The 24067-nt window shown below is 42.3% G+C and overlaps 1 protein-coding gene across 1 annotated transcript in view; it reads left to right on the forward strand.

The window, feature by feature from the left end:
* ABCA13 (ATP binding cassette subfamily A member 13) overlaps positions 1 to 24067 on the forward strand; it is a 361430-nt gene that overhangs the window by 206773 nt on the left and 130590 nt on the right. Inside the window, exons 43-45 of the mRNA XM_073239122.1 lie at positions 4003 to 4252; positions 17012 to 17101; positions 23101 to 23170. Of these exons, the coding sequence (XP_073095223.1) occupies positions 4003 to 4252; positions 17012 to 17101; positions 23101 to 23170 (410 nt within the window). The remainder of the gene's footprint in view (positions 1 to 4002; positions 4253 to 17011; positions 17102 to 23100; positions 23171 to 24067) is intronic.

The raw sequence follows: 24067 nt of genomic DNA on the forward strand, positions 1-24067 counted from the left end.
GCTGTTTAATTATTCAAAAACATGCCCAGGTGTCAAGGATGGCCCTGTTCCAAAGTGAAATTCCAATTTGATGCCTTTAACATTTTGGCTGTTACAATCACAGTGCTTTTAAAAGAGTTGAGTCAGTGATACATCACCTGTATAGCAATTGGAAACTTTGGGGCATGACATAAAGAAAATTACTCTTCTACCAGGTATCGTTTTTTCTTTTTATAAAAATCGTGTGTAAAAAAAGCAGTATGGTTATTAAAAGAAATGAACAGATAAAGCATTATAAAGTTGGTTAATACATAGTTAGGAAGTTATTTATCAATAAAACAATTTAAATAAATAGCCTTTACTTGTTACCTTTTAAAGAATTAAGCCATTAATATTGATTTTGCTCTTGACAAGCATATTTAACCCAGGTTACCATAACCTAGCACAGTCTGAAAACTTGTCTATTTTTGTATTACCGTGTTTAATATTTAAATAGTTGTATTTTGGGTCATATTAATAAGTATACAAGAACAACAAAAACATTTTCATTTCTTTTCATTTTTCTGTTTTCTATTCCTCTTTCTTCTTTCTTTTCCTCCCCAGCCCTCCCTTCTCCTTCCTGTCCTAATAAGAGGACATTTGATTTTGTTGGTTTTCTTCTACAAATGGTATGAATAATACATGTAAATGTCCATACAACTCGAGTCCTTCTTCCATGACAGCATTGAGGATGACCCCGTCTAAGCCTTTTGTTCTGTAGATGGTGCACCTGAGAGGAAGTGCCCCAAAATGGCAAGGCAGCCTGAAATGCCTGCTTCCCGATGCCTATGGGCATCTCCCCTGTGAGGTGTTCATACCGTTCACACTCATCTCAAGGGCTTACCTATTTCATTGAAAACATTCTAAGAAGCCATGCAACACTGTGAGGGTTTTCCATGCAGCTCAACTGATTCTGTTCTGCTGGTCTGGAGAGAAGAGATGACCTGACTGGAGCCCCCTCCTGTCTGTTAATCGCTGTGAAGTCCCAGATGCTGGCTGTAGTGCAGTAGAAAGTATCCCTCCCCTTCTTTTTTTTTTTTTTAAGATCGCTTCCAACTCTGAAATACTGTAACTCAGTGAACAAAGATACTGTTTCTAATTCATGAAATAGTGCATGTATATAGTCTTATCAAAATAAGTATCAATTTCAAGATGCAAGAACATTCATTCTTGAAAAACCCAGAAAATTGTGAAAAAACATTAAAGCAGCCATGGTTTTACCACAAAAATCAATATAAATCTTTAAGTATGTTGAAAAGGTATATATGACTTTAACTTTTTTAATGAAAAAATCACTTTGTCAAACAGGATATAGATTGTAGAAATTATTTCATGAAAGATAACTTTTCACTGGAAGTATATACACTGAAATACTATTTTTTCCAGTTCAGTATAGTATACTTTGCAAATTATATTCATTCCATATATGCTACTTTGTAACAAAAATTTTTTTTTATCTGGTGTATTTATTATGAGTATTTTCTTATAATTACATGATTAATGTTTTAATCCTGCCTCTTTTTTTGGCTAATACATGCTGATCATAGTTTAGGTCATATTCTCTCACCTGCCCATGTTTGTGTGCAGATTTTTTTTAAAATGATATGATTCTAAGTTGCTTTATTCACTGATAAGCAGTAATAAACATTCTCCACATCAGTGAGTATTTATACTGTCACCTGAAGTAGATTGGTACTCCAGTGTGCGGTCTATTATAAATTGTTCAATTATTCTCCACATGCATTTATGTTGTTTCCACATTCTGGCTCCTACTTAGAATAAGATGTAACAAACCACCTCGATGGTGTATTCAATGAATTTCTCTCTCTCTCTCTTTTTAAACTAATATAACTGTTGGATTCCAACTTGCTGATCAAATGGCTTGTGCTTATTTCCCACGGAAAGACTCTTCAGATCTATTCTACCACCACCACCACATGAGAAGTCCTAGTTCTTTAAACACTCAGTGTATTAGGTATTATGTTATTTTTAATCTTTACCATATTAATGACCTGAAAAATCTCATTGTTCATGTATTTTTAAAAAATTACATATTGGCTATTTTGCAGCATTTTTGTGGACTGCCTATTCCTGCACATTATTTGCCCATTTTTCTTTTGGAAGATTTATTTAAAAAAAAAATCTGACTTGAAGGTATTACATTTATAATCCTTTGTTGTGAAATCTGGAACACTTGGAAGAACTCGGTGATATGGAGATCATATTCTGGGGTGCCTGCAGAGTCTTGACATTTCCAGTTACTCCTCACTAGATGTTAGTGTTTGAACAATTGAAGGCACCTAACCAAAAAAAAAAAAAATGGCTCTTTAGACATTTTCCCCAAGCAATTAGATGGTCAGGGTAAATGGGAATGCATAATTAGAGATGTAAATAGAGTCCTTTAATATAATTGTGCTCATAAGTCAAATAGATGATTCGTAACAATTTAATTCACCATTTTATTTTTGTCTGTTAAATTATTCATGTGAATGCCTTTGTGAGTTTAGTCATGGCTATTTGATAGGTGGTTGACTCATAACTATAAATGATTTCAGCCTTTAGTTTTCTCCTTTATGTCTAATTCACATATATAAGAAGGTAGTAAAAATTTACTTAATATGAACAAAGCCTCTCCACACAGAGTTGTAGAGCCTGTCTGACAAGCATTTAGTATGACTGGAGGTCAACATTATACCTGTTCTGGTGGTGCAGTGAGATAATAATAATCTACAGGGAAAATTACTTAGATTACCTAGAGAGAAAATCTTACCTAGAGGGAAAATACTATAAATCTCCATTTTACAACTGAGGGAAATGAGAGTCAGAGAGGTCGGGTAATTTTACAGATGTCACATAGCACGTTGGTGGCTGAGACTGGATTCCAAGCCAGGTCTCTGTGGGTTCAAAGGTTAAAGTTTCCCCGCCCCACAGTGCTTCTCATGATGGTCATCCCTGAGCACGGCCAGTGGGCACAGAAGCAGCCGTCCTCTCCTTCTGCTCCCACTCCTTTATCACCAGGCAAATTCACTAAGTAGGATCCAGCACCAGAGAGTCTGTCCTTTCCCCAGAGTTGTCTGGGGCTCAGACACGGAATAAAGCTGCTATCTTCGACTCTGCCTCTCGTTTTTCTCCTAACTTTTCATCCTCATGCTGGGCATAAACGTTGCCCTCTTCAGCTGTTTGGCCTGAACTGGGACAGGTTTATTGTAGAGAGTGTTGTGGGGTCCCCAGACGATCCCTCTAAGAAGGAGCCTGGCAAGGTGACCAGGAGATCCGTGAGGCATGGCCCCATTTCCGATTGTACCTTTGGACCTGTGCTTGCTGAGGGCCGTTTTTAGATTTGCCGTGAAAGGGCTGGGGGCTGGGTTGCTGAGGCCTCATGGGCTGGGGGAGCTGAACTGAAGGCTTCAGGGGCTGTTCTGCCTCTGGGACTGCCTGGGCTCAGCGGGGGAGCAAGTTGCCAGCACTGGGGTGGGCAGTGCCTCCTGAATCCTGTCTGGATGTGGCCTGGGGTTTCCTCAGGGAGGACCTCGGTGGGATCACAGAGGAGGAAAGTGCTAGCAGGAAGGAGGCAGGGGGACAGAAGGCCTTGTTGAGATGGGACATGGCCTCTCTGCACCCACCCACCTCAGTGCACTTGGGGATGACAGGACAACCTGCTCTCTGTGTGCAGTTAGCACCCTGTGAACGCGATGGGTCTTATTTTAACTTTATCCTTTGCGGTCTGCCCATCGCCCTTCCAAAGTAGGGCCAGATTGAGATCCACGGAGGAACTCTGTCCTTACCACCTGCTGTTACGGGATGTCCTGTTGTCCCTAACCATCTAGAGTGTTCTCCATCATCCTGGAGTCTGACCTGGTGCTCCAGTATTAAAGCTGCCCTGGGTCATGTGTCAATCATCCGAGGGACCGCAGAGTCAGGGAAGGGCCAGGGTAGCTGTGATCCCAGTGGGCTGTGGCCAGCTGTGTGTCTCTGTCCCTGCAGGTGGTGCCCGGGCCAGGCCCCCAACCATGCAGGGCGGCCCACTTCTGGCTGCTCAGATGGTGGCCCTGCTGAGGAAACGGCTGAGCCACACGTGCCGGGCCTGGAAGGGTGCGCTGTCCGACCTGCTGCTGCCCATGCTCTTTGTGGCCTTGGCAATGGGCTTGTTCATGGTGAGGCCTTTGGCCATCGACTACCCGCCTCTCAAACTAACGCCCGGCCATTATGACAGCGCTGAAACTTACTTTTTCAGGTAAGGAGCTTTTCTTTCCCCCTTTTTATTTCAAAATATGTCAAGACAGATTTTGAATACCAAAAGCTTTGATATGTTTAAGAATTTCAGACATGTGTTTTCATTAGTTTGGAGCCCTGCATGTGTGCAGGTAAGCTCTGGGGAGCTCTTGCTTCTTCCAGGCTGTGTCTCCTGGCAGATGTCTGGGGCACGTGAGGCCAGACTGGCCTCCAACCTCCGTGTCCCTGGGACCCTAGCTCCCAAGGGCATATGGTCTCCTGAGTAAAAGGAGGACACGGTACCGCTGGCTGATGAGTGGTGGGTAGGCCCACAGTGGCCCATGGACCTTGAGTAGGAACCAGAAGAACTAGGAATGTCCCAGGAGTTTGAGGATTTCAGCAAGTAAGTAGATTGGATGGTATATTGCATAAAACCTACCAGGTTGCTTCCCTGCAAAGAAATGATCCCATTCTCTCTGTAAATGGAATCAAGTCCATGCAAACCCTCAGGCCAGACTAGCTTCAGTTTGCTGCCAATCCATTCAGACCAGGTCAATTTCTGCTACCAGATGAATTTACATAGGACCTTCTCAGAGCTTTCATGGATTTGTTTCACCCACAAGGGCCTGGGAGGCTAGTAGGGGGACCCTGGCTCCCCTCCCCAATCCTGCCCCTCAGTTGACTGGCTCCCATCCAGATTTAGTTGAGCTTATGGTCACTGAGCACCTTGGGGACATGCATGGGGACTGAGTGGTGCCTCCGCTGTGACTGCACAGGCCGTTCATGGTGAGGACAGCCAGGGGATGCTATCAGTTCCACTTTTGCCCAAAATATACCTTTATTAAAATAATGAGCTTAATTTGCTGGACTCTGAGTACTTGCTAATATTTATTGTGTCATTTTTATGACGATGTGTAATTTGGAGTTAGATTTAAACAACTACAGATACAAAAGGAAAAATCAGTAATAAACCACTCCATTTCTTCCTATCTCCTTTGGTTAATGATGCATTTCCTCCTCTGCATGTCTTTATGCTCCAGAGAGTCTGGGTCTGCCTAAAAGCAGGACCCTGCCACAGTCCGGTTTGTTTGGAGAAGTCATACCTGCCCCCAGCGTTCCTTCCAATGGGCTCCTGTCTTCCCTGGTCACCTGTGCTATTTGCCTCCTCACATCCTTCTTTACAAGGTGCTTTAAATGAATGAACCCATATGTAAGGAATCTGCTAATGTTTGTGGTCTGGCCAGATGCTCAGATTTCTGTCCCTCTCCTCATGTATTAAAGAGCTATACTATTTTTAACTTTTTAATTATAAAACATGTCCTTTGAAGAAAGTAGTAGATGATGCAGGCTGGCCAAAGTAACAATAAAAGCAGTCACTATATTGATATGGGATCTTTGCCATCTCATATATGATGCTTTTAAATATGTGAATTTTATTTGTTGTGACAAGGAGGTCACACTGGAATATTTTTTTGTTCTGTGTTTTCTACTCCAAAACGCACCTGCCTATCTATTTTTGTAGATGAGGGCAACTGCATCACCCTTTTTCATGTCTGGCATGGAGGTGTCACAATTTATTTAAACATCTCTATTTTAGGACACATAGAGGTTATTTAAGTAATTTTTCCTGTTTAAGAATATCTTTTGGAATTTATGCCACTGTCCAGTTGTTTTAATTATCACACATTTCCAACAGAAGTTTATTGGGGCAAAAAGCATCAGTGTTTTTCAAGGTAGATGTTACCAAATTATCTTCACAAATGTGTACTAATTTACATTCCCATAGAGTCATTTATTCTTTCCTTCAACAAGTATCTATTATGCATCCACTATATGCCAGACAGTGTTCTTGGTAGAAGCTGTACCCATATGAATAGAACCAGCCCAAATCCCTACATTCATGGGAGAGATAAAGCTCCTTTCTCCAAATCCCCACTCTTTTTCATCCAACCTGCTTTACCAGGCAGCTCTTGGATTGCTATTGAGATAGAATGTTCTCAATTATTTTGTTGGTGATTTAAAATTTTGCTTTATGTGTTGAATGCCTTAAATATCATAGGTATTATAAACATATGTCCCACTCTGTCACTGCTTCTGACCAGTGTTCCCTCCCCAATATTCTCCACACTGCTTTCACTTCTGTCCTTTGCTTCTGAGACCAGTGAGACTCCATCTACAGGGTGTTTACTTCGAGGATACTGTTTTCAGTTGACTGCAGACTGCCCTTCACTTTCCCTACTGTGTTACTAATTTGGTGATTGGGGTTTTATCGGATAACATGTTTTCCTGCTTTCATGCATTCACCTTTCATAGAAGTGATGCATTCCAAAATTATTTTGAGTATGAGAATTAGAGATATTTTAATATTTTCTCCCATTTCTAAGAGGAAGGCTTTCAAAGGAGGATATTTGCTTGTTCTTATTTCTCAAGTTACATACGGTGTGAAGCCTGGGAGCCTCCCTCTCCAGGTTTTGACCTCCCCATCCTCATGCTGGGCCCCGTCTGTCAGAGACATTCCCGCAGGGACAGCATGTCTCCTGTTTGGGTCTTTAATTTCACACTAGATACGAAAGAACAAGTTTACATTTTCTTAGTGTTTATTTTAGTTGAGTAGTAGTTTATTTCAGTTTGTAGTTTATAATGCAGGAGACAGTACGATCTGCCAAAGATCATTCATATGGATGGAAACTTTCCCTACTTTTCTACTGCTCTTTCCTGTTTGCTGTGATGGTCAATAATTAGGGGTGTGACTGGCCCCTTTTTTTGCCTCTATGACGGCTCTTATTAGGAACTCCCCATTGAAAGCACTACTGCTTTTCTGTGTGCTGGGTTCCCTATTCAGTTGACCATGTGTCATGGTTTGCTCAGATGATACCTATCATCTTAGGCACGCATATTAACCATGTACGGGGGACCCTCTCACCCGGAAGGTTCCTAGTATGGGTGATAATGATGTGGCAGTCCCATTTGTATTCAATCTGAGCATCATGATCTGGACCTTAGCACAAGATGGTTCTCAACGTACAGCAGCTCCTCACTGCTATATTCCTGCCCTTTCCCTCCACACACATACACATGCGTGCACACACACACACATGCATGCACACTCATGCACACATACACACAAGGCCCCTGGTTCACATACTCCCATACTTGCTGCTTCATATCTGGGCACATCCCCATTGCATAGTGTTTGTGAGCAATCCCAGGGGTGATAGGTAATGTTTTCATTATAGTTCCTTACTCTCTCCTTAGAGTAGCTCCCAGTTAATAGGGGTATAATTCAGACCTGCATGTAGCTTTCAGAAATCACTAGCTCTGTGTTGACCTGGACAGTACATACAAATCTTCTCTTATCTGAGCACTGACAAGTCTCCATACAACCTCGTGTTCCTAGAATCTTAAAGTTGGGAAATGTAATTGTGTACCTACATTAAATTCATTTAAAACTTCTTGTAGAATCCATGTTTTCATGAAACACAAGCCAAAAGCAATGTGCTGGAGAGGTTCTCTTGCAGCTGGATCTTCCTCTGAGTAACGTGAGCAGCCAGCACTGGGAAGTTCAGGCTCTTGGTGCTCTGTGGGCCCAGAAAACCTGGGGCTTTGGTGCTCAGCCTAAGCCCCACCATCTCTAGCTTAAATGCCTTGGAAGCCAGGTGGGGAGCTGGGCCTGCCCTGCCCAGGGCTCTGCAGCTGCAGGAAGGTGCTTGCTGTCAGGTACTGCGTTTACATAGCTGCCAGGACAAGCACCAGATGCAGTGTGGTTTGGGCTGGTTTGGGCTCTGGCAGCCAGTTCATGGACCATGTTCTGACTCAGTTTTATTGTGAGTCAACTTGCTAGCTGATTTCCTTTTATAGAGGGCTCCAGAAAGACTTTCTCCCTGTGGAGAACTGTCAGAGAGGTGCCAGGGCCTCTGGGCTTGCTCAGGGCTGAGGCAGGTGGGTCCAGAGCAGGCTGCATGGAGCCAGAAGCCAGCAGTCACTCGATGAGTTCAGCAGCCGCAGCACAGACGTGGACACACCTTCTCTGTTCTCTATGCCTGCAGGGGATACAGTCTGAAGGACTACCTAGAAATCATTGAGTAGCTCCCTGTTGCCCGTGGGGAGGGGTCTGCACATCAGAGCCTGGCTTACGAGGCCTTGCAGGCCACTCCGCAGCCTCAATGGCCTCAGGGTCCCCTGTGCTCAGTTCTTCAGGAGGACCTGTCCTACATGGTACGTCCGGCTCTCCGTGTGTAAAGAAATCACAATTACCTCTCCACCTTACCACTCTAATTTTTGCAGAGAAACAGGAGCCCTTCCAAACTGGCTCCTATGTGCCCTCCTCCTGCTTCTGCAGCCTCTGCCCCCTGCCCTGTGTCCACTGAGCCATGTGGATCTCACTGTGGCTTACCTAGTGCTAGAGATTCCTGCCTTCCTTCCCACACAATGACTTCCTTCAGAGTGACGTGCAGTGTTCGTCATCCCTGTACCTCATGTTCTTGCTACAGTGTCTAGAAAGGGTTATTTCATTATATATTTATTGAGTGAATTAAACAACTGAAACAAAATGTGGCAGGAAAAGTCTTCCAGAAAATAACTTGGACAAGGCTCTACTTCAAGGCAGTAAACAGAGCGTGGACCACTAAAGTTTAAAATGTCTGTAGGAGAGTCTGTGGTCCTGTATTCTGGGACAGGAGGGGAGGGTGCTGATAAGCCACTAAGTGCACCCCACTGGGAAACCCACGGTCCTACCTCAGCCTGGGCATCACCCAGGCCTGTGGCCATGTGCACAGCCACCACCAAACTCCCTTTGCCTCTCTCACCTAGTCCTAATCACAAAAAAGTGTTGAGGAATAAGTAAGACTCCATGCTAGCTCTCTGCAAGCAGACCAGGGGCTGGTGGACCCATGTGGCTGGCTGGGCCTGCTCTGCCCCACTCCTGCCTGTCTGCATGTCAGCAGGATGCGTGCAGCTTTCTGTCTAGTTTGCTAGGGCTGTAGTGACCAAGTACCAGTGACTGAGTGGCTTAAAATGATGGGCATTTATTTTCCCATAATTCTGGAGGTCGGAAGTTCAAAATCACGGTGTAGCCAGGGCCGTGCTCCCACCAAAGGATCTATGGAGAGATCCTCCCTTACCTCGCCCATCTTCTGGATGCTGCCGGCATCCTGGCTTTGGCTGTTAGCTTTGCTGCCTTGGGGAGGCATCATTCCAGCGGCTACCCCTGTGTCCACACAGCCTTCCCTCTGTGTGTCTGTGACTGCATTTCCATCTTCTGATCAGCCATATTGAATTTAACTCTCACCCTAATTCTGTATAATTTCATCTAAAGTAATTAATCTCCAGAGACCCCATTTCCAAATGAGGTCACATTCTGATGTTCTGGGTAGACACGAGATTTTGGGGAACACTATTCATCCACAATACATTTTCATGACATCTTCTGTGTCAAATAGCATTAGGATGGACCACATTTTTAGTCACTTTTCAAAAGAAGAACTGGGTTTTCTTTAAAAAGCATGCCCTTCTGCTATCGGCAGAAAGAGAGTCAGAAATTAACATTAATTGAAGACTAACAGAGCTCGTTGGTATTCTGTCCTTTGGCTTTCTGTCATCTCGAAAACACCCACTGTGTTTGGCAAAATGGTAACTGGAATGTGGCAAGGGTATTCCTTCTGGTCATGTCTCAGCAATGTTGCCTAGAGGCTGTCAGCCCTCCTGGTGGGTATCTCATGACTTACATTCTTGTATATATGTGCATCTCCCTTCCATGTACACAGTACCTCCATCACATGAGAGAACAGCAGCACTTAATTTTGGTTGGGAATTCAGTGAGATGAATGGAAAATAATCAGCCTGTTCCCTTGCAGAAATGAAGCACCCAGTGAGAGTTAGTGGTAATTATTCTTATTCTTGGTATACCCCGGAGTGGACCGAACACGTCATCTGTGCTTCTGAATGAGGTGGGGGAGGCACACCACGATCACCGAGAGGTTCTTGAACATGTGTCTTTGGCAGAATAACCAAAAGTGCTGGTTGCCTCTTAGGTCTCAGGTTCTGGCAGCCCTGGTCCACCCTTGCACTGGGCACTCAGCAGGTCCTGGAACGTCCAGTTCTGCTGATTCAGTATGTGACCCAGAGAACATTCTCAGCCCCACTCATTGGTATGGTTGCTTCCTTCTCAGTTCATCTTACACGTCATCTCTACAAAGTCCTACCCAAGGGGCACCCCAGCTCACTGTCCCCTACTAGCATCCACTGTGTGTCTTCCTACATCATACTCAGGCTCACACACCAGTGGGAGAAAAAGAAATAGCTGAGACTTCAGCTCAGCTGTATATGCCCTATCCCTGGACATTGCCCAGCAGCAAGCAGGCATTCCTTAAATATTCACTCATGAATGAATTCATTTCCTTCACTCTGTCCCAAGCCCTGAATTTTACTTCCCTCTTACCTGGAGATGAACTGACCCAGCTGGCTTCAGTGCCTTTTGCATCATTGACCTTTAGGGAACTTTGCCCTCTTAGGGGGGTTAGATTTAAAAAAAATAAATAAATGCAGAAACTCAGTGAGATAAAGTCCTGAAGACACTGAGCTCAGAGATCATAGGTAAGTTACTCAGTTGACACAGTCTAGTAGCAGCAGGACTTAAAATACACTTTTAGCTTTTTCTGGTACTAATTCTCATTCCTTGAATATCTACAAAGACATGAGTCCCACTAAGAAAGTTTACAGTCTAGAAGAGGGAAAAACCCTGCAAACAGACAGAACAGGAAGCCTCATAAGATGCTTGTAGAGGCACAGATGCCTGGTTCAGGGCTGTACCCCAGTTAGATGGGGACACTGCTGGGCATCCGGGAAGGCCTTTTAGCAGCTATGGCACCTAAATCAGGTGCTGAGTAATAACAAGGTGTTTTTCCAGGCAAGTGGGAGAAGAATGTTTCTCCAGACAGAGGAAGAAGTGTGTCAGTGTGCAGAGTAATGAGATCATCTGCAAACTTGTTCATGTGTTCTAGCAAGTGCTAAGAGTTCCAAGTAGCAAACACCTTCTCCTGCAAACAGGCTTTGAAATGTGGAGGGTGAGGTAGTCAGGTTTAGTTTTGCAATGGCATTTCTTAAATGGCTGTTTCAGGGAGCACTTTTCCTTTGGATATGAATTTCGTGTGCCACAGAAAGAGATTCCATATTCCCACAGGGATTAATTGAGCTGTTAATCCAAGTTTAATAGTCTACTTTTTGGCAAACTCCTCAGAGCTTCTAATATGTTGAATTAGCCAAACAGAGACTATTTTGTCTGTTTTCTTACTTGAATTCAATTTTATAACAGCATCCATGAAACATGTAGCAGCCAGGACAGCCTTATATTTAGTCTTCCATTATCTAATACCTCAGTCACTGGTCTATACACATTCCAATTCTTTATCTGTCATTAGGTTTACAGAAGAATACCATGCTTTTGGGAATGGTCTTTTTCACTTAACATTGCATCACTAAGATTCTTCCATTTTTTTACATGTCACTGTGTATCATTTTTTTTCAATACTGCACAATATTCCCCTGTATGAACATATCACAATGTATTAATCATCTCTCTTAATGATAGACATTAGAAGTTACTTCTTTAAATTGTGAACAGTACTGCATGAAGATTCTAATAAATGTCTCTTGTACAAATATAAGAGCTGCTCAAGGGTGCAGTGGAGTGTAATTGCTAATCAGTTGCACAGGGTATGTGAATATCCTATTTTAGGAGATAACGCCAAACTTTTCCAAAACAGTTACAGCAGTTTTCGCTTGCTGGCCCTGGGTAAGAGATTCTGCAAATATGCATCCTCTTCAATGCTTCATGTACTTTTATAATTTTCAATTGTTGCTAATGAAAGGGTTGTTTACCAAAAACCAAAACCTTGTATCTTATTGTGGTCATAATTTGCATCTTGTTGGCCACTAATGAGGGTGGATGTCTGTTTATATGTTGATGTTTTGCTTTTTCTCTTCTGTGAAATACCTGTTTGTGTCCTGTCCACTTTTTTACATTTTGGATGTTTCTGCCTTTTCTTTATGTCCCTTATTATACATTATTTATTTATATAGTCATACGAATTGTTTTTTACTGTTGTGTGTGAACCTTAAAATAGCTAGTTATTTTGCTAACGAAATGAGTTTATTTGGAAATAGCAGAAGAATTGCAATTTGGGACATGAAAACTACGGCAAGCCATAGCAAGTCCAGAGAGACAAAGGGAAGGGCAGCCTTTGTTAGGTATTAGGAGGGAATTCGAGGAGGGTGGATTTGAACAAATGTACATTGGAGAACAAGAGTTTGAGGCTGGGGAGGTTCCTCGCTGGCTGCAAGTGGGGGCTACTGCCTGGATGCTGGATGAGGGAGAGATCTTCCTGCTTTCACTTAAACGCAGGTGTAACTCCCGGGGGAAAATTACCTTTGAAACTGAAATCAGTCAAAGGGAAAAATAAAGTGAGAGAAACCCGTTTATTGCTTACAAGTTGTCCACTTCTGCTTTCCTGTGTCTCTCATGACCCAGCTGCAAAAAAGGGACCCCACTCAATCTCTCTGGTCCAGATATGCCCTCGCTCTGCTCCCCTTTATAATTACCTATTAATATGGAGATGGACTACTTCACTCCACCCCTTGGAAACATCTACTGATACGGAGATGCACTAAGGCCAGGTGAGAGATTCTGGAAATATTGCAATTTCACCCACAGCAGGAGAGAAAATTCCCATGTGAAAAGTGGCCACTCTTGTTAAGAATGACCTTGCTTCTCCCTGTGCGTTACACAGGCAGCCGGGAGCCGGTCCCGCAGGAGAGCGCCCCCTGCAGGTCTCCGGCTCCACTTTCAATGAGGCTTCCCTCACTAATTTTCACAAGGGTGTTGTGAGTTATCTTCTACCCTTGTGTCATTATCTTTTATTTCTTAAAAGAAATGTTTTGATGGCCAAATGCAGAGTGCCTACAAGTTTTGGATAGATAATTAATTCTATTCTTATTTCATTGGATATCAATCACTTTTTATTTTACTGAAATATCCTTGAGTTTATTATTTATATTTGCTGATTTCCAGACTACAGAGTAGCTGCTTTTATTTCAGTCCTTTTTTGTCTTGGTAGGGAAATATTTTCCCATGCCAAGATCAAAAAAGTTTTCACATTTTTAAAGCCGTATTTTCTACCATTAAATTTTTCTTTTAATATTTAAACCATCTGCAGTAGATTTTGTACTTTTAATGTCTGTTACTTAAATTAATTTTTTCCCCACATGGATCACCAAATTTCGCTATTTCATTTATTGAACAATTCCTCTTTTTCCACTTATCTAGTGGGCACTATTCCCTTCCCTGTGTAAGTTCTTGGCTGAGGCCCCTGAAATAAAAAACAGATTAATAGGAGAAAAACAAGTAGAAGTTTATTAGCATGGATGCCTCCTGTATACAAGGCTAGGGACCCAGGAAAACTGGGTAACTTCCTGAGATGGACCAGCCACCACCTGGATCCATCTTCAGCTAAAGACAGAAGATGATGTTGGGGCTGTGGAGTCAGTGGTGGGGGAGGCCGGGAAAAGCTCCTAACCCCGGGTCAGGTTGTGTAGATTGAAGCTCCTGCCTTCTCCACTGCTCAGCACTCCCTGAAAGTTAGTCTTCCTCCCCTCCCTGGTACAGAGAGACAGACACCCTCACAAATGGAGATTGCCTGTGTCAGTATACATTTCCCTCACAAAAGGGGGACATCTACGTGGTTTTCAGAATTTCTCCTGTAGCTGTTGTTTCTTAAAAAATAACCAGCTCAACATAATCCTATGCCAAAGAGCCATATTTTGGGGGACATTCTGCTCCCCTTCACATGCCATATGCCCTTCTAGTTTAAGAATCCTTACTTAACTCTGAGGTGACATGTTCCTGTACTTAAGGACACATATAAATATATGTCTGTATGTCTATGTGTATGTGTCTACATGTTGCCTACCTACATGTAACCAGAACCACACATGTCAGTTCAGTTCATGGTATATAAGAAATGCTTGTACAGGTGTACCAGTATGTAGCACATTTTTTCCTGATACACGTTTCCTGTCCTCTGAAGTGTCCCCAGTCTGTTTCAGGGTGTCTGTTCTATTCACTTGGCAGCCGTGAGCCTTCTTCCCAGTAGGCTTGTGCTGGGCCCCTGGACTGGGCTGGGTCAGCGAAGGAGGTGCTTGCTGCCCTGCCCTGTGAGGGGTCCTGTTTGCTGCCGGCCTCTCCAAGCACTGTCCTTTTCAGAGGTGGTGGGTGGCTGTCCATCACCTTGTGCTTCCAGGCATGAAGTTGGATCTGCCTCAGCTCAGCCACCCTGTCTCTTTCCCTCACCAAAAGGCTTTCTGTCTCAAACCTGTAAGATTTCTTTGTTCCTGAAGTGAAGATCTTTTTTTCCCTGTCAAATCTGCAGATTTGAGTCTACTCCATGGCCAGTTGCTTGTCTCCTATGATTGATCAGATCGTTTCCATGCACATGCAAGATTCCTTTCCCTCCTCCCAGAACTGCCTTCCTCATGGGCTCCTAACAGCACTTTAAATACAGCCGAGAGTTTGAAGACAACTGAGAAACAATACTTCAGAAGAAGTCTTTGAATCTTATGGCAGCAGGGAAAATTTACAGTTTAGCTTTGTTTTTTAAACAGTGACCTCTGTATTTAAGCAAAAATGTAGTAAGAAGTGGACCTTAACTTTTAAACTTGCACTTGGTGATTACTCCAGGCAAACTACTTTATGCATTGTTACTGTTTTTCAGAAAATAATATTTTAAACTTTCCTATTTATACTTAGATAAATGGGTCAAAAGAGAGCAATCCAGAGTATTTCCACAGATGCCACAAATAATGTTTTCTTTTTATGGGCAACATTTTAGTGGAAAATATGTCTCTTTCCTTGTAAAAGTGTTTTCTCACTTGTCAGAAGCTTGAAGGCTGCTTATACAGAGGTCACACTGCCTGCTTCTGAGACATAACTTGGTTGTAAATTTCAGCAAGTTTCATCATGGCCTGACTCTGGCCATGGCTACAGGAAATCATATTAGGCCAGCTGTAAAATACCTGAATATTTAAAAATCTTTCTTGCATTTTATGCAATGGGGGAAGATGGTGTTTCCTATACATCATTTTCTGGGTTTGGATGCTATAGTGGGGATGGTATTCTAACTTTCTGTATAGTAAGTGTTCTGAACACAGTTGTCCTCAGCAGATATACAAAGCTACTTTGGTGTAATGGGTCAGAATTTCCTTTCCATTAAAATTATTCCTCTCTGAAAGGGAAGAGGTCAGGGAAGACCAAGTTTAAAGAAGTAAAATAGTGGATGAAGGATAAGGTCTATGATTTCAGCACATCAGTAAAACCACAGTTTGTTCAACAAATTATATTTGAGAATTTACTGTGTTCCAACTACTGTCCCAAGCCTGTGCCCACTCCCTTGTGGGCTGTGAGTTCCATGACAGGAAGCCCCTGGTTCAGCACCAGTGTGGATGTTGTCAGTGCCACGTGGCAGAAACAAGAGAGGGGAGGAGGCAGAGAAAGACCTGAGAACTTCACAGTGGTTGTGGAGTTTCCTACCAGGAGCAGGGATGTAGGATGCACTTCAAAGGGAGCAGCCCCTCCAAGCCCGAGCTACCAGTCAGAGGGACATTATGGTTTCCTACATTTCTTAAGCTAATGTTGTAAATTCTTTAAAAGAAACCATTTATGTACTTTTTTAAAATCATGTACTGCTTCCTTCCAGAAAGACTGGAGGCCACCATTTATATGTAAGTAATCCATCATGCAACAATACATCAATTTTCTTTATTTTTGAGTAAGTGTGCCCAATGAGGTCTATTGAATAGCATTTTGTAAATGATACAATGTAAGGTCCAGAAAGTAATAAATCTGTATTCTTTCATAAATATTAAAATTCAGAATTTTAATTAATTAAAATGAGCTGATTCCCAATCAGTCTAATTTAGATAGGTTTAAAATATGTTTTCCTGTGCATTTTCTGAAGTCAGGATGTTTCTTACAATTGGTGTATAAAATTGAACACAGAACTTGTTTCCACCCTGCCCCCAAACTAGGATAATAATGTGTCTTACTGCTGATGGAGTCTTCAGTAGGGAACTTCAGTATTAGTAGCCTTATTCTGTGCAACACTGCTTGAACTATTAATCGACTTCTGAGACTTGTGCCAGTAAAATAAGTACTAGACTTCCAAGTATATTTAGAGCGCACATAAAAGTCTGTGCTGAGGACTTCTTACCAAGAAAATGTTGTTTAATATAGTTCACATATAGAAACAAACAAATCCCCCATAAATATAGGAAGTTTTATTGCATGACTCTGTAATAGAATGACTATTCAAAACAACCCAGAGTTCCAACAGTAAGAGAATAATTTTTATATATTTTAATATGTTATATTAAATAATATGGTATAATGTTATGCCACCTTTAAAATTTATTTTTAAAAGCCATGCAGAAATGCCAAAGATGGTAATATTATAATACTAAGTGAAGAGATGAGAAAAATAACACATCACAGATCAGGTATATAAAATGCATATCTGTGTGGTAGCAACACTGTGATTTTAACAGATGTCTTAATCCCATTGCTGGTTTGGCTTTCCCACAAAAACAGGGAATGATTAGCTTTATCTGAACGACAAGGAACAGTTGCCCGGATCAGTTTGACCAAGGCACACTCCGAGGTCAGACTGTCCTGTGATGTCTGTCGGTTGGGTGAACACTAACAGGCCACCTGTTTCCTTTGTCTAATGATGAACAGCAGCGAGAGTGAAGACTTCAAACTTGCCCATGTGCTTCTGCGAAAGTTTGGCGATCAGGATCTGCTCTGCCCCGAATTAAACCGAGACCTGTAAGTATCAGATGGCTTCTGCAAAAGTGAGGATGGTGGGGCCACCTCCCTCCATGAACTGGTTTTCCATGTTGCAAATTTACATTATGTGAAATGACCATTAACCTAATGAGTGGGTGAGTGCCTCAGCGGGGTTGCCATCTAAAATGATCGGGAATAAGCTTCATGATTGCCTGTTTCCTTCCCTGATCAACACTGGCTTTATATTATTATTAAAAAAACTGATTAATAATTAATAGCATTGTTTATTAAACCCAAAGCTAAAAATGAATAAAGTATCAGGTATATATGAAACTTGTATTAATGGTTATTTACCTTTAGGGAAAACTTGTAGATAGCAAAAGACCGATGATCATTATAATTAAAGGGACTTAAAAAGTCAGTCATATCATTCTGAGGTTAAATCACTTTGAAGATTTTTTTCTAGTATTTAAAAATGATAATACAGAGATGACTTTTTAAGAAACCATGATAAATCATGACTTTTTTCACAGAAAAAGTCTCTCTGTCTTATTTTGCTCAATTGTTTTTTATTGAGGGTCTACTATAAATACAGTGCTGTTATAGGAACCAGAATTGATAGAGTACATGGCCCTGGTGTCAGGAATTTACAATTCTGAGTAGAGCAAATGGCGAAAGTGATAAAAAATTTAATGATGTAATAAGTACTAGAGTGTATGTTTTTAAGTAATAAATATAAAAAGCCAGACAATAATGCAATATTGTCAATATGCATTTCTAATTTGCAGTGGCACATTTTATGCATTAGTCATGTCGGCAATTAACTGGAGCCTGAATACTATTAGTGGTCTCGTAAGGAGGAATTAATAGAACATTAATTATGTTGCTTCACTTTAGTCTTCCCTTGAAAAAACTAATTTAAGTTACTAAGTAAAAGCTTCTATGGTGATGCTTTTATTTCCCTCCTGCCTACTGAAACACACGGGATATAAGATGCATCTGCTTTGAGAAATTGGAATGTAGCCCACCAGCTACATTGTTGGGCAACAAAGAAACAGAGTTGGCAGGTAGAAGGCCATCTCTAGGGAGGGAAGCATAGGATCAGTGCTAAAGAGAACAGAACATGATCAAAATTCTGTTTGGACATTCACTCTCCTCCTCTGTGAGCCCTCAGAGCCACCTTCCCCAGCTCCACCTGCAGACCACCTTAATGCTTTTCTCCTCAACCTTCCTGCTCCCTTCCAGGATCTGTATTTTGATTTTCTCCTTTTGCTTTGTGAAACCCACCTAGCCTATCTCTGACTCATTCCTATTTTGTAACCATTTCTACCCTTTCTCTTGGTCAGCATGGCAAAAGGCTGGGTCTGGGTGGCCTCACACAGAGGTATTGCAGTAGGGGCAGAAAAGTTTTCTCTTCTTTCTTTCTAGGGTCTTTGACTGGTCTGATAGTTAAACTGACAAAAGACAGATTAGTAGGAGAAAAACAAAGTTCATTCGTACGTACTGGAGTTCATAGAAATATGAGACTCAGCGAAGTGACCGAAGCAGGCAGCTTTTATGCCTTTTAGACAAAGAAACCAAGAAACTGTACATTTGTGAAGAGCTGACAAAGCCAAGACGTTTGGGCTGGGGCACCAAATCAGTCAAGAAGTACGAGGGTTTGTTCACACCGCCTTCCTGGCCTTGAATTCCTTCTTCGGTGATGAGGACCTCCTTCCTCTAGTATAGGGAGGGTGCCCTTCACAGGGAGGGTGGTCTCCTGCTTCCAGGAAGACAGAGCAGTGTCCAAGTGTCCTTCTGGCCCTGGTTGCTGCTTATGTTACTTTAATTCAAAATCATCAATATGCCACAGAAGGATATTTTAGGGCAGCTTGCCCTGCAGCTCATCACCATGCCTTTTATACCATTAATAATTTCTGTCCATGTTACACACACACAAGACTTGGTTTGCTAAGGTCCCAGGTTGAAGCATAAGATTTGACTTAAAACATCTAAGTTTCCCTCTATATATGTAAAATATCACTGAATTCAAGGATAGCCACTTTTTGTCCTCCTGGAAGACTTTAGCAATCACATGATTGTTAATTAGAGGAAACATTTTAAAATAGTGGATTAGATTCTGCTTATTGATTGATTTTCTGTGATGATACTCAGCATCATATGTGAGGGTCTGACGTTGAAGTTCTGACTTTTACTTCCCTCTCGTACAGAAGGCAGTAAAGGGTTCCAGAAAAATCCACTGTGGTATAAACCTGACCTGAAGTATAAGTTTTTCATAATAGTAAATGATGTGTGATGTACGCTTTAAAATGTGCTGAAGATACCAACTTTTAGAAGCAGACTTGTAGATAGAAATATAGGCATGCCTGGCAATATTGGTGAGTTCTGCTCCAGTCCACTGTAACAAAGCAAGTTTGCCATAAAGTGAGCAAATAAAATTTTTGGTTTCCCAGTGCACAAAAAGTTAGGTTTACACTATACTGCACTCTACTAAGTGCATAATGGCATTCTGTCTAAAAGAAACAATGTACATATCTTAATTAAAAACACATTATTGCTAAAAAATGCTAACATCACTGAGCTTTCAGTTAGTGATAATCACTGACCACAGATCACAGTAACAAATACAGTAATAATGGAAAATGTTTGAAATATCAACATGAGTTACCAAATATCAACCAGAGTTACCAAAATGAGGCTCACACTGAGAGAATGCTGCTGGAAATACAGTGCTGACAGACTTGTTAGACTCAGGGTTGCCACTACCTTCAACTGGTAAAAAACACAAAATGCAATTTATTGCAAACTACAATAAAACAGGGCATAATAACATGAGGTATGGCTGTGTTTAGTTCCATTTTTTAAGGCACAGAACTTGGTGACACTCTGGTGACAATTTTCTCTACTACTGCTGAGGTAACATGGCCATTTCCCCATCTATTTTGTTAATGCTTTATAGAAAACAAAGTGGTAGCAAGCAAATCGTGTATTTCCACTGAACTTTAAAAGCCAAGTGGGGAGATGCGTAAGGTTTATCTCCACAGCTAGATCGCAGCAATAGGAGGAATCATATTGATGGTCTGAGTTCCCATCTCATGAGGTCAGGTCCTTGCAGTCTGGCATGGCTGGTGATAGATTTCTCAGAGGGGCCTATAAAGACTGAAGTTTCTGTCAAGAATCACAAGCATAGAGTGTGCAGATCAGGCATTATGGAAAAGGGGTGGAGAACCCAGATTCTGGGACCAGGCTGCCTGAACCCACATCTCAGCTTTACCAGGTATTTGCTGTGTGGTGTGGGCAAGTTTTTTACCCTCTCTCTGCCCTTTCTGCCTCAATGTGCTCCCTGTTCTCTAGAAAGAGCAGCCACTGGTGGCCCCTGTGAAGGCTTTTGTTCTTTTAGGCAAGTGTGTGTCTCAGAAAACGTAGTCCCTTCGGGCATCTCCCTCTCTTTCTGAGATTCAAGTGCGCATCAGACCATCAAGAGATCTGTTTAATCAGCACTTCCAAACTGGAAGAACCCCAGCATGCTCTCTCGGTACACTTACTGTGGGATGCCAGCACGGCTGCTGTGCCCTCCAGAGCATGCAGGGGGACACGGGCCTTCCTCACACGTCAGTTTCTCCTTCGTCGCTTGTCTGAATGCTCACTCAGCTTTAGAGCGGATCTTTGGACACAAAAGTTCTGGGAGGCTCAGAGGTTCCCAAATCCAAACTGTGTGCAGTACTGTTGTTGGGAAAGAATTCGGTTCAGAGATGTGGGGAAGTCAGAGAGAAAAATGTGGAAGGAATTTAGCAAAGCGAGAATAGCAGGGAATGGTAGCGGCCTTGCAGGCAGCAGAGAGCGAGGGAGAACAGAGGGAGGAAGGGAAGCTCACCAAACTCTGCTCAGCATAGGGCAGATCCCCTGCCAACTCCTAAAGACTGGGTCACCTGGCGCCCAGTGTCTGCTGGAATATGCACAGTGTGGGATTTAAGCCCCCACCACCGCAGGATTTGGGGGAGCTGCCAAGCACTGGATGGAGAGAGATTAGGTTCTGAGGACTTCCCAGAGGCAAAGAAAGGAGATTTTCAGGCAGGCTACTAAAGAGCATGGTCGTACAGCTGCAGTCCTGCCTGGGCCACCCAGGCAATGGGAACTTGCAGGCCCAAATCAGAGCTCTCAGCAGCTTCTCCTTACTTACCTGGAGTAGAACGGAGACAGAGTGTAGACTTGTGGCACACTAGAATAAAGGGGAATGCAGGTGACCTGAGGGAGGAGCGGCACTTAAGGGTTTAGGATTTAGGGTTTGGAGTTTTATAGGGCTCTTTAGGTAGGAGTCAGCATAAGGCATGGTGTATACAGGTGGTTTATAATTCTTTTGAAGTTTTGTCTTAAGAATAAGGTTATGTAGGTGACTGTGTTGGTCTGGAAATCAGCATTCTTTATCTAGATAGGTTTATGTTCATTTTGGAGGTCTATCTTCTGTCCTGGTTACAAAGTTACTTAATTAAGGGGCTGGAAGAAGTGGAAGAACAGCATATAGATTAAGTTAAAGAATAAGTTTGGGCCTTTTTTGCAGGCTGATTTTACAATGGCAGGATCTGCTTGGTACAATGAAGATATAGATTCCTCTGATACTTTTCTTTATCTGAGGAATATCCAGACATTCCAAGTTACTCCTGGCCTTTGAAGTTCAGCTAATTAATTCATTAACTCTGTGAGCCCTTTCTGGCTCTCTAGCCTTATCTGGTTAACTCTCAGAGTCCCCTTTAATGGGCTCCACTGGCTTTATTCTCCATCCACCCTCTTATGTCTGTCTTCTGCCTAATACTGTGGCTGGTCACTGTGCAGCTCCAGAGGCCACATATTGTACTCCACAAAGCCAGCAAAGAGGAGAAGGGAGGGTCTGGAAGAGACAAAGAGGGTTGAGTGTTTGGAGAAATTCTTTAAGCAGTAATCGCTTGCTAACAGTCAGTGGAGGCAGCAGCTGGAAGGCCTGGGAGCAGTAGAGAGGGCCCCACCCTGCTGAGTTTAAGAAGTGTGCATGGAGTCCTTTTTAAAAACATGATTATAAGCTACAGCAGCTGATTAAACACATTATTCCCTTAGGTGGTATGGCCACTGTTACTTTAAAGTCTCAAACTGGAGTCCCCATAAACTAGATAACCAAGACTGTATTATTGGGGATCTGTAAATTACTTTTGATTAAAAAAAAATCAGTGGAAATTGTACATGGCTGACCTGCTAATAGAAGCGGCGATTTCTTTTAATTGGACTGGACATTTTTCACCTTTGTGTTCTTGTGTGGAGCAAAGATCATGGGCTCTGAGCTTGACAGGCCAGTCTAAACTGTCAGATGAGCTACTGAACCACTCAGACCTCCACTTACTCTTCTAAAAAGTGGGCAGAGCAAGAACATGTGCAAACATACCTAGTGGGGTTCCTGTAGTTTAGTAAGTGTTGCTTCCTCCCTTCTTTCCCAATTTTTGGGTGAATAGGAATAATTACCATTACTAAATCAATGTTTGGTTTACAAACATAAGTGAAAAAAAAAAGAAAAAAAAATCAAAGTATAGAGCCTACAAGGGACCAAGCTAGAGGGAAGTTCTGGAATGAAAAGGGTTTGAACCATGGCTGCAAGTTCTCCTCCTAACTGTTCCTGTTGTAGCATTTTGTCATAATGGGAATTTAGTAATTATTTTCTTTAAATGATGCCTAAGTTGCTCTCATGCCATGAAAAGGAACTGGCAGCTGACTAGGAGCATCAGGATTTGAGCCAAGCCCCCCCATCTCCATGGAAGTCCCAGGGAGCCCTAGTGCCTTCAGTACAGCCACCCAAGTAAGCATCATTTAATAGGATGGAAATATTGTCATTGTAATAAAACATTGTCATCAGATTAACAGCTCGAGCTGTGAAAACAAATCTAAGAGTTCTGCCTTCTACAGCAGGAGATGATTATCTTGTGAACTGTGTTCTGGTCTGATGGAACTCTCTTTTGTGGAAGTACAATAGCTTTGTAATCTGAAAGATCATTCCCTTCTCTCTTTTGTTTTGTTAGGAAGAATTCTTCATGCTGGCACACAGATCCCTTTTCTCACCAAGAAGTCCAGGACTCATGTGGCTGCCTGGTAGGTTTATACTGTTTTTGATCTTTTTAAAGTCTCAACCTCAAGTAACAAAATGAGTTCACTCCATCTGTAAAATCTTCATTTTTGTTAAGTCAGTGAGCCTCTGTGACTTTCTGATTTACTTGATTAGCTGGTTCTTGGCAAAGTTTCATTACATAAAGTGTACATTTTTGCAATGTGGATGTTGTACGGATTCCACCATGGTGCTCCCATTTGTCGCCTTTCGGGGCTTTTTAAGGCAGGATGACCTCAAAGCTTTTGTCATATATTTATTTGAGTTCTGAGAGCAAGATGTTAAAAGTTAAGCATCATTCTTTTCTGTCATGGTTGATTCCTACAAAAATATGTAGATGTAGGTATTCTGGTATGAAAGAGAAGCTATAGCTATCTGGTCTGTGGAGGAGAATGAATCATAATTTATTTGGACAACTGATAGCAACTTATCTTAAAAGAGATTTTGAAAGGCAATTAATAAAAGGTGTGGAATGTTCAGCCCCAATCGACATACAAATGTGGCAATCCCAGTTGATGGAAAAAAAGGAAAAGCAAAAAGACCTCCATCAGAGCGAACCGAGGATCTGTTAAGGAAATGGCCACATGAAGAGAACGTTCACAGGGCTCTTATGTGGGTGCCCATGGGATCCATTCCTCCTGATAGCGTCATGACTTCAGAGAATTTTCTTTGGATGGAGCAGGTCTGCTTTCCTCTCTTAGGCACGAGTTTCGAATGTGGTGACAGCAGCCACACAGCCTGCAGGCAGTGGCTGACCTCAAAGTGCAGATGGGGCTCCACATACTCCGGGTCAAACCCAGGAACATGGTCCAGGATAAACCCAGAGCTGTATTTGGTGCTCCTTTGAGGGGACAAATGATCTTTGTTCAAGATTTATTGATTTA

Source organism: Manis javanica, chromosome 6, assembly GCF_040802235.1.
Source record: "Manis javanica isolate MJ-LG chromosome 6, MJ_LKY, whole genome shotgun sequence".
Classification (NCBI taxonomy): Eukaryota; Metazoa; Chordata; class Mammalia; order Pholidota; family Manidae; genus Manis; species Manis javanica.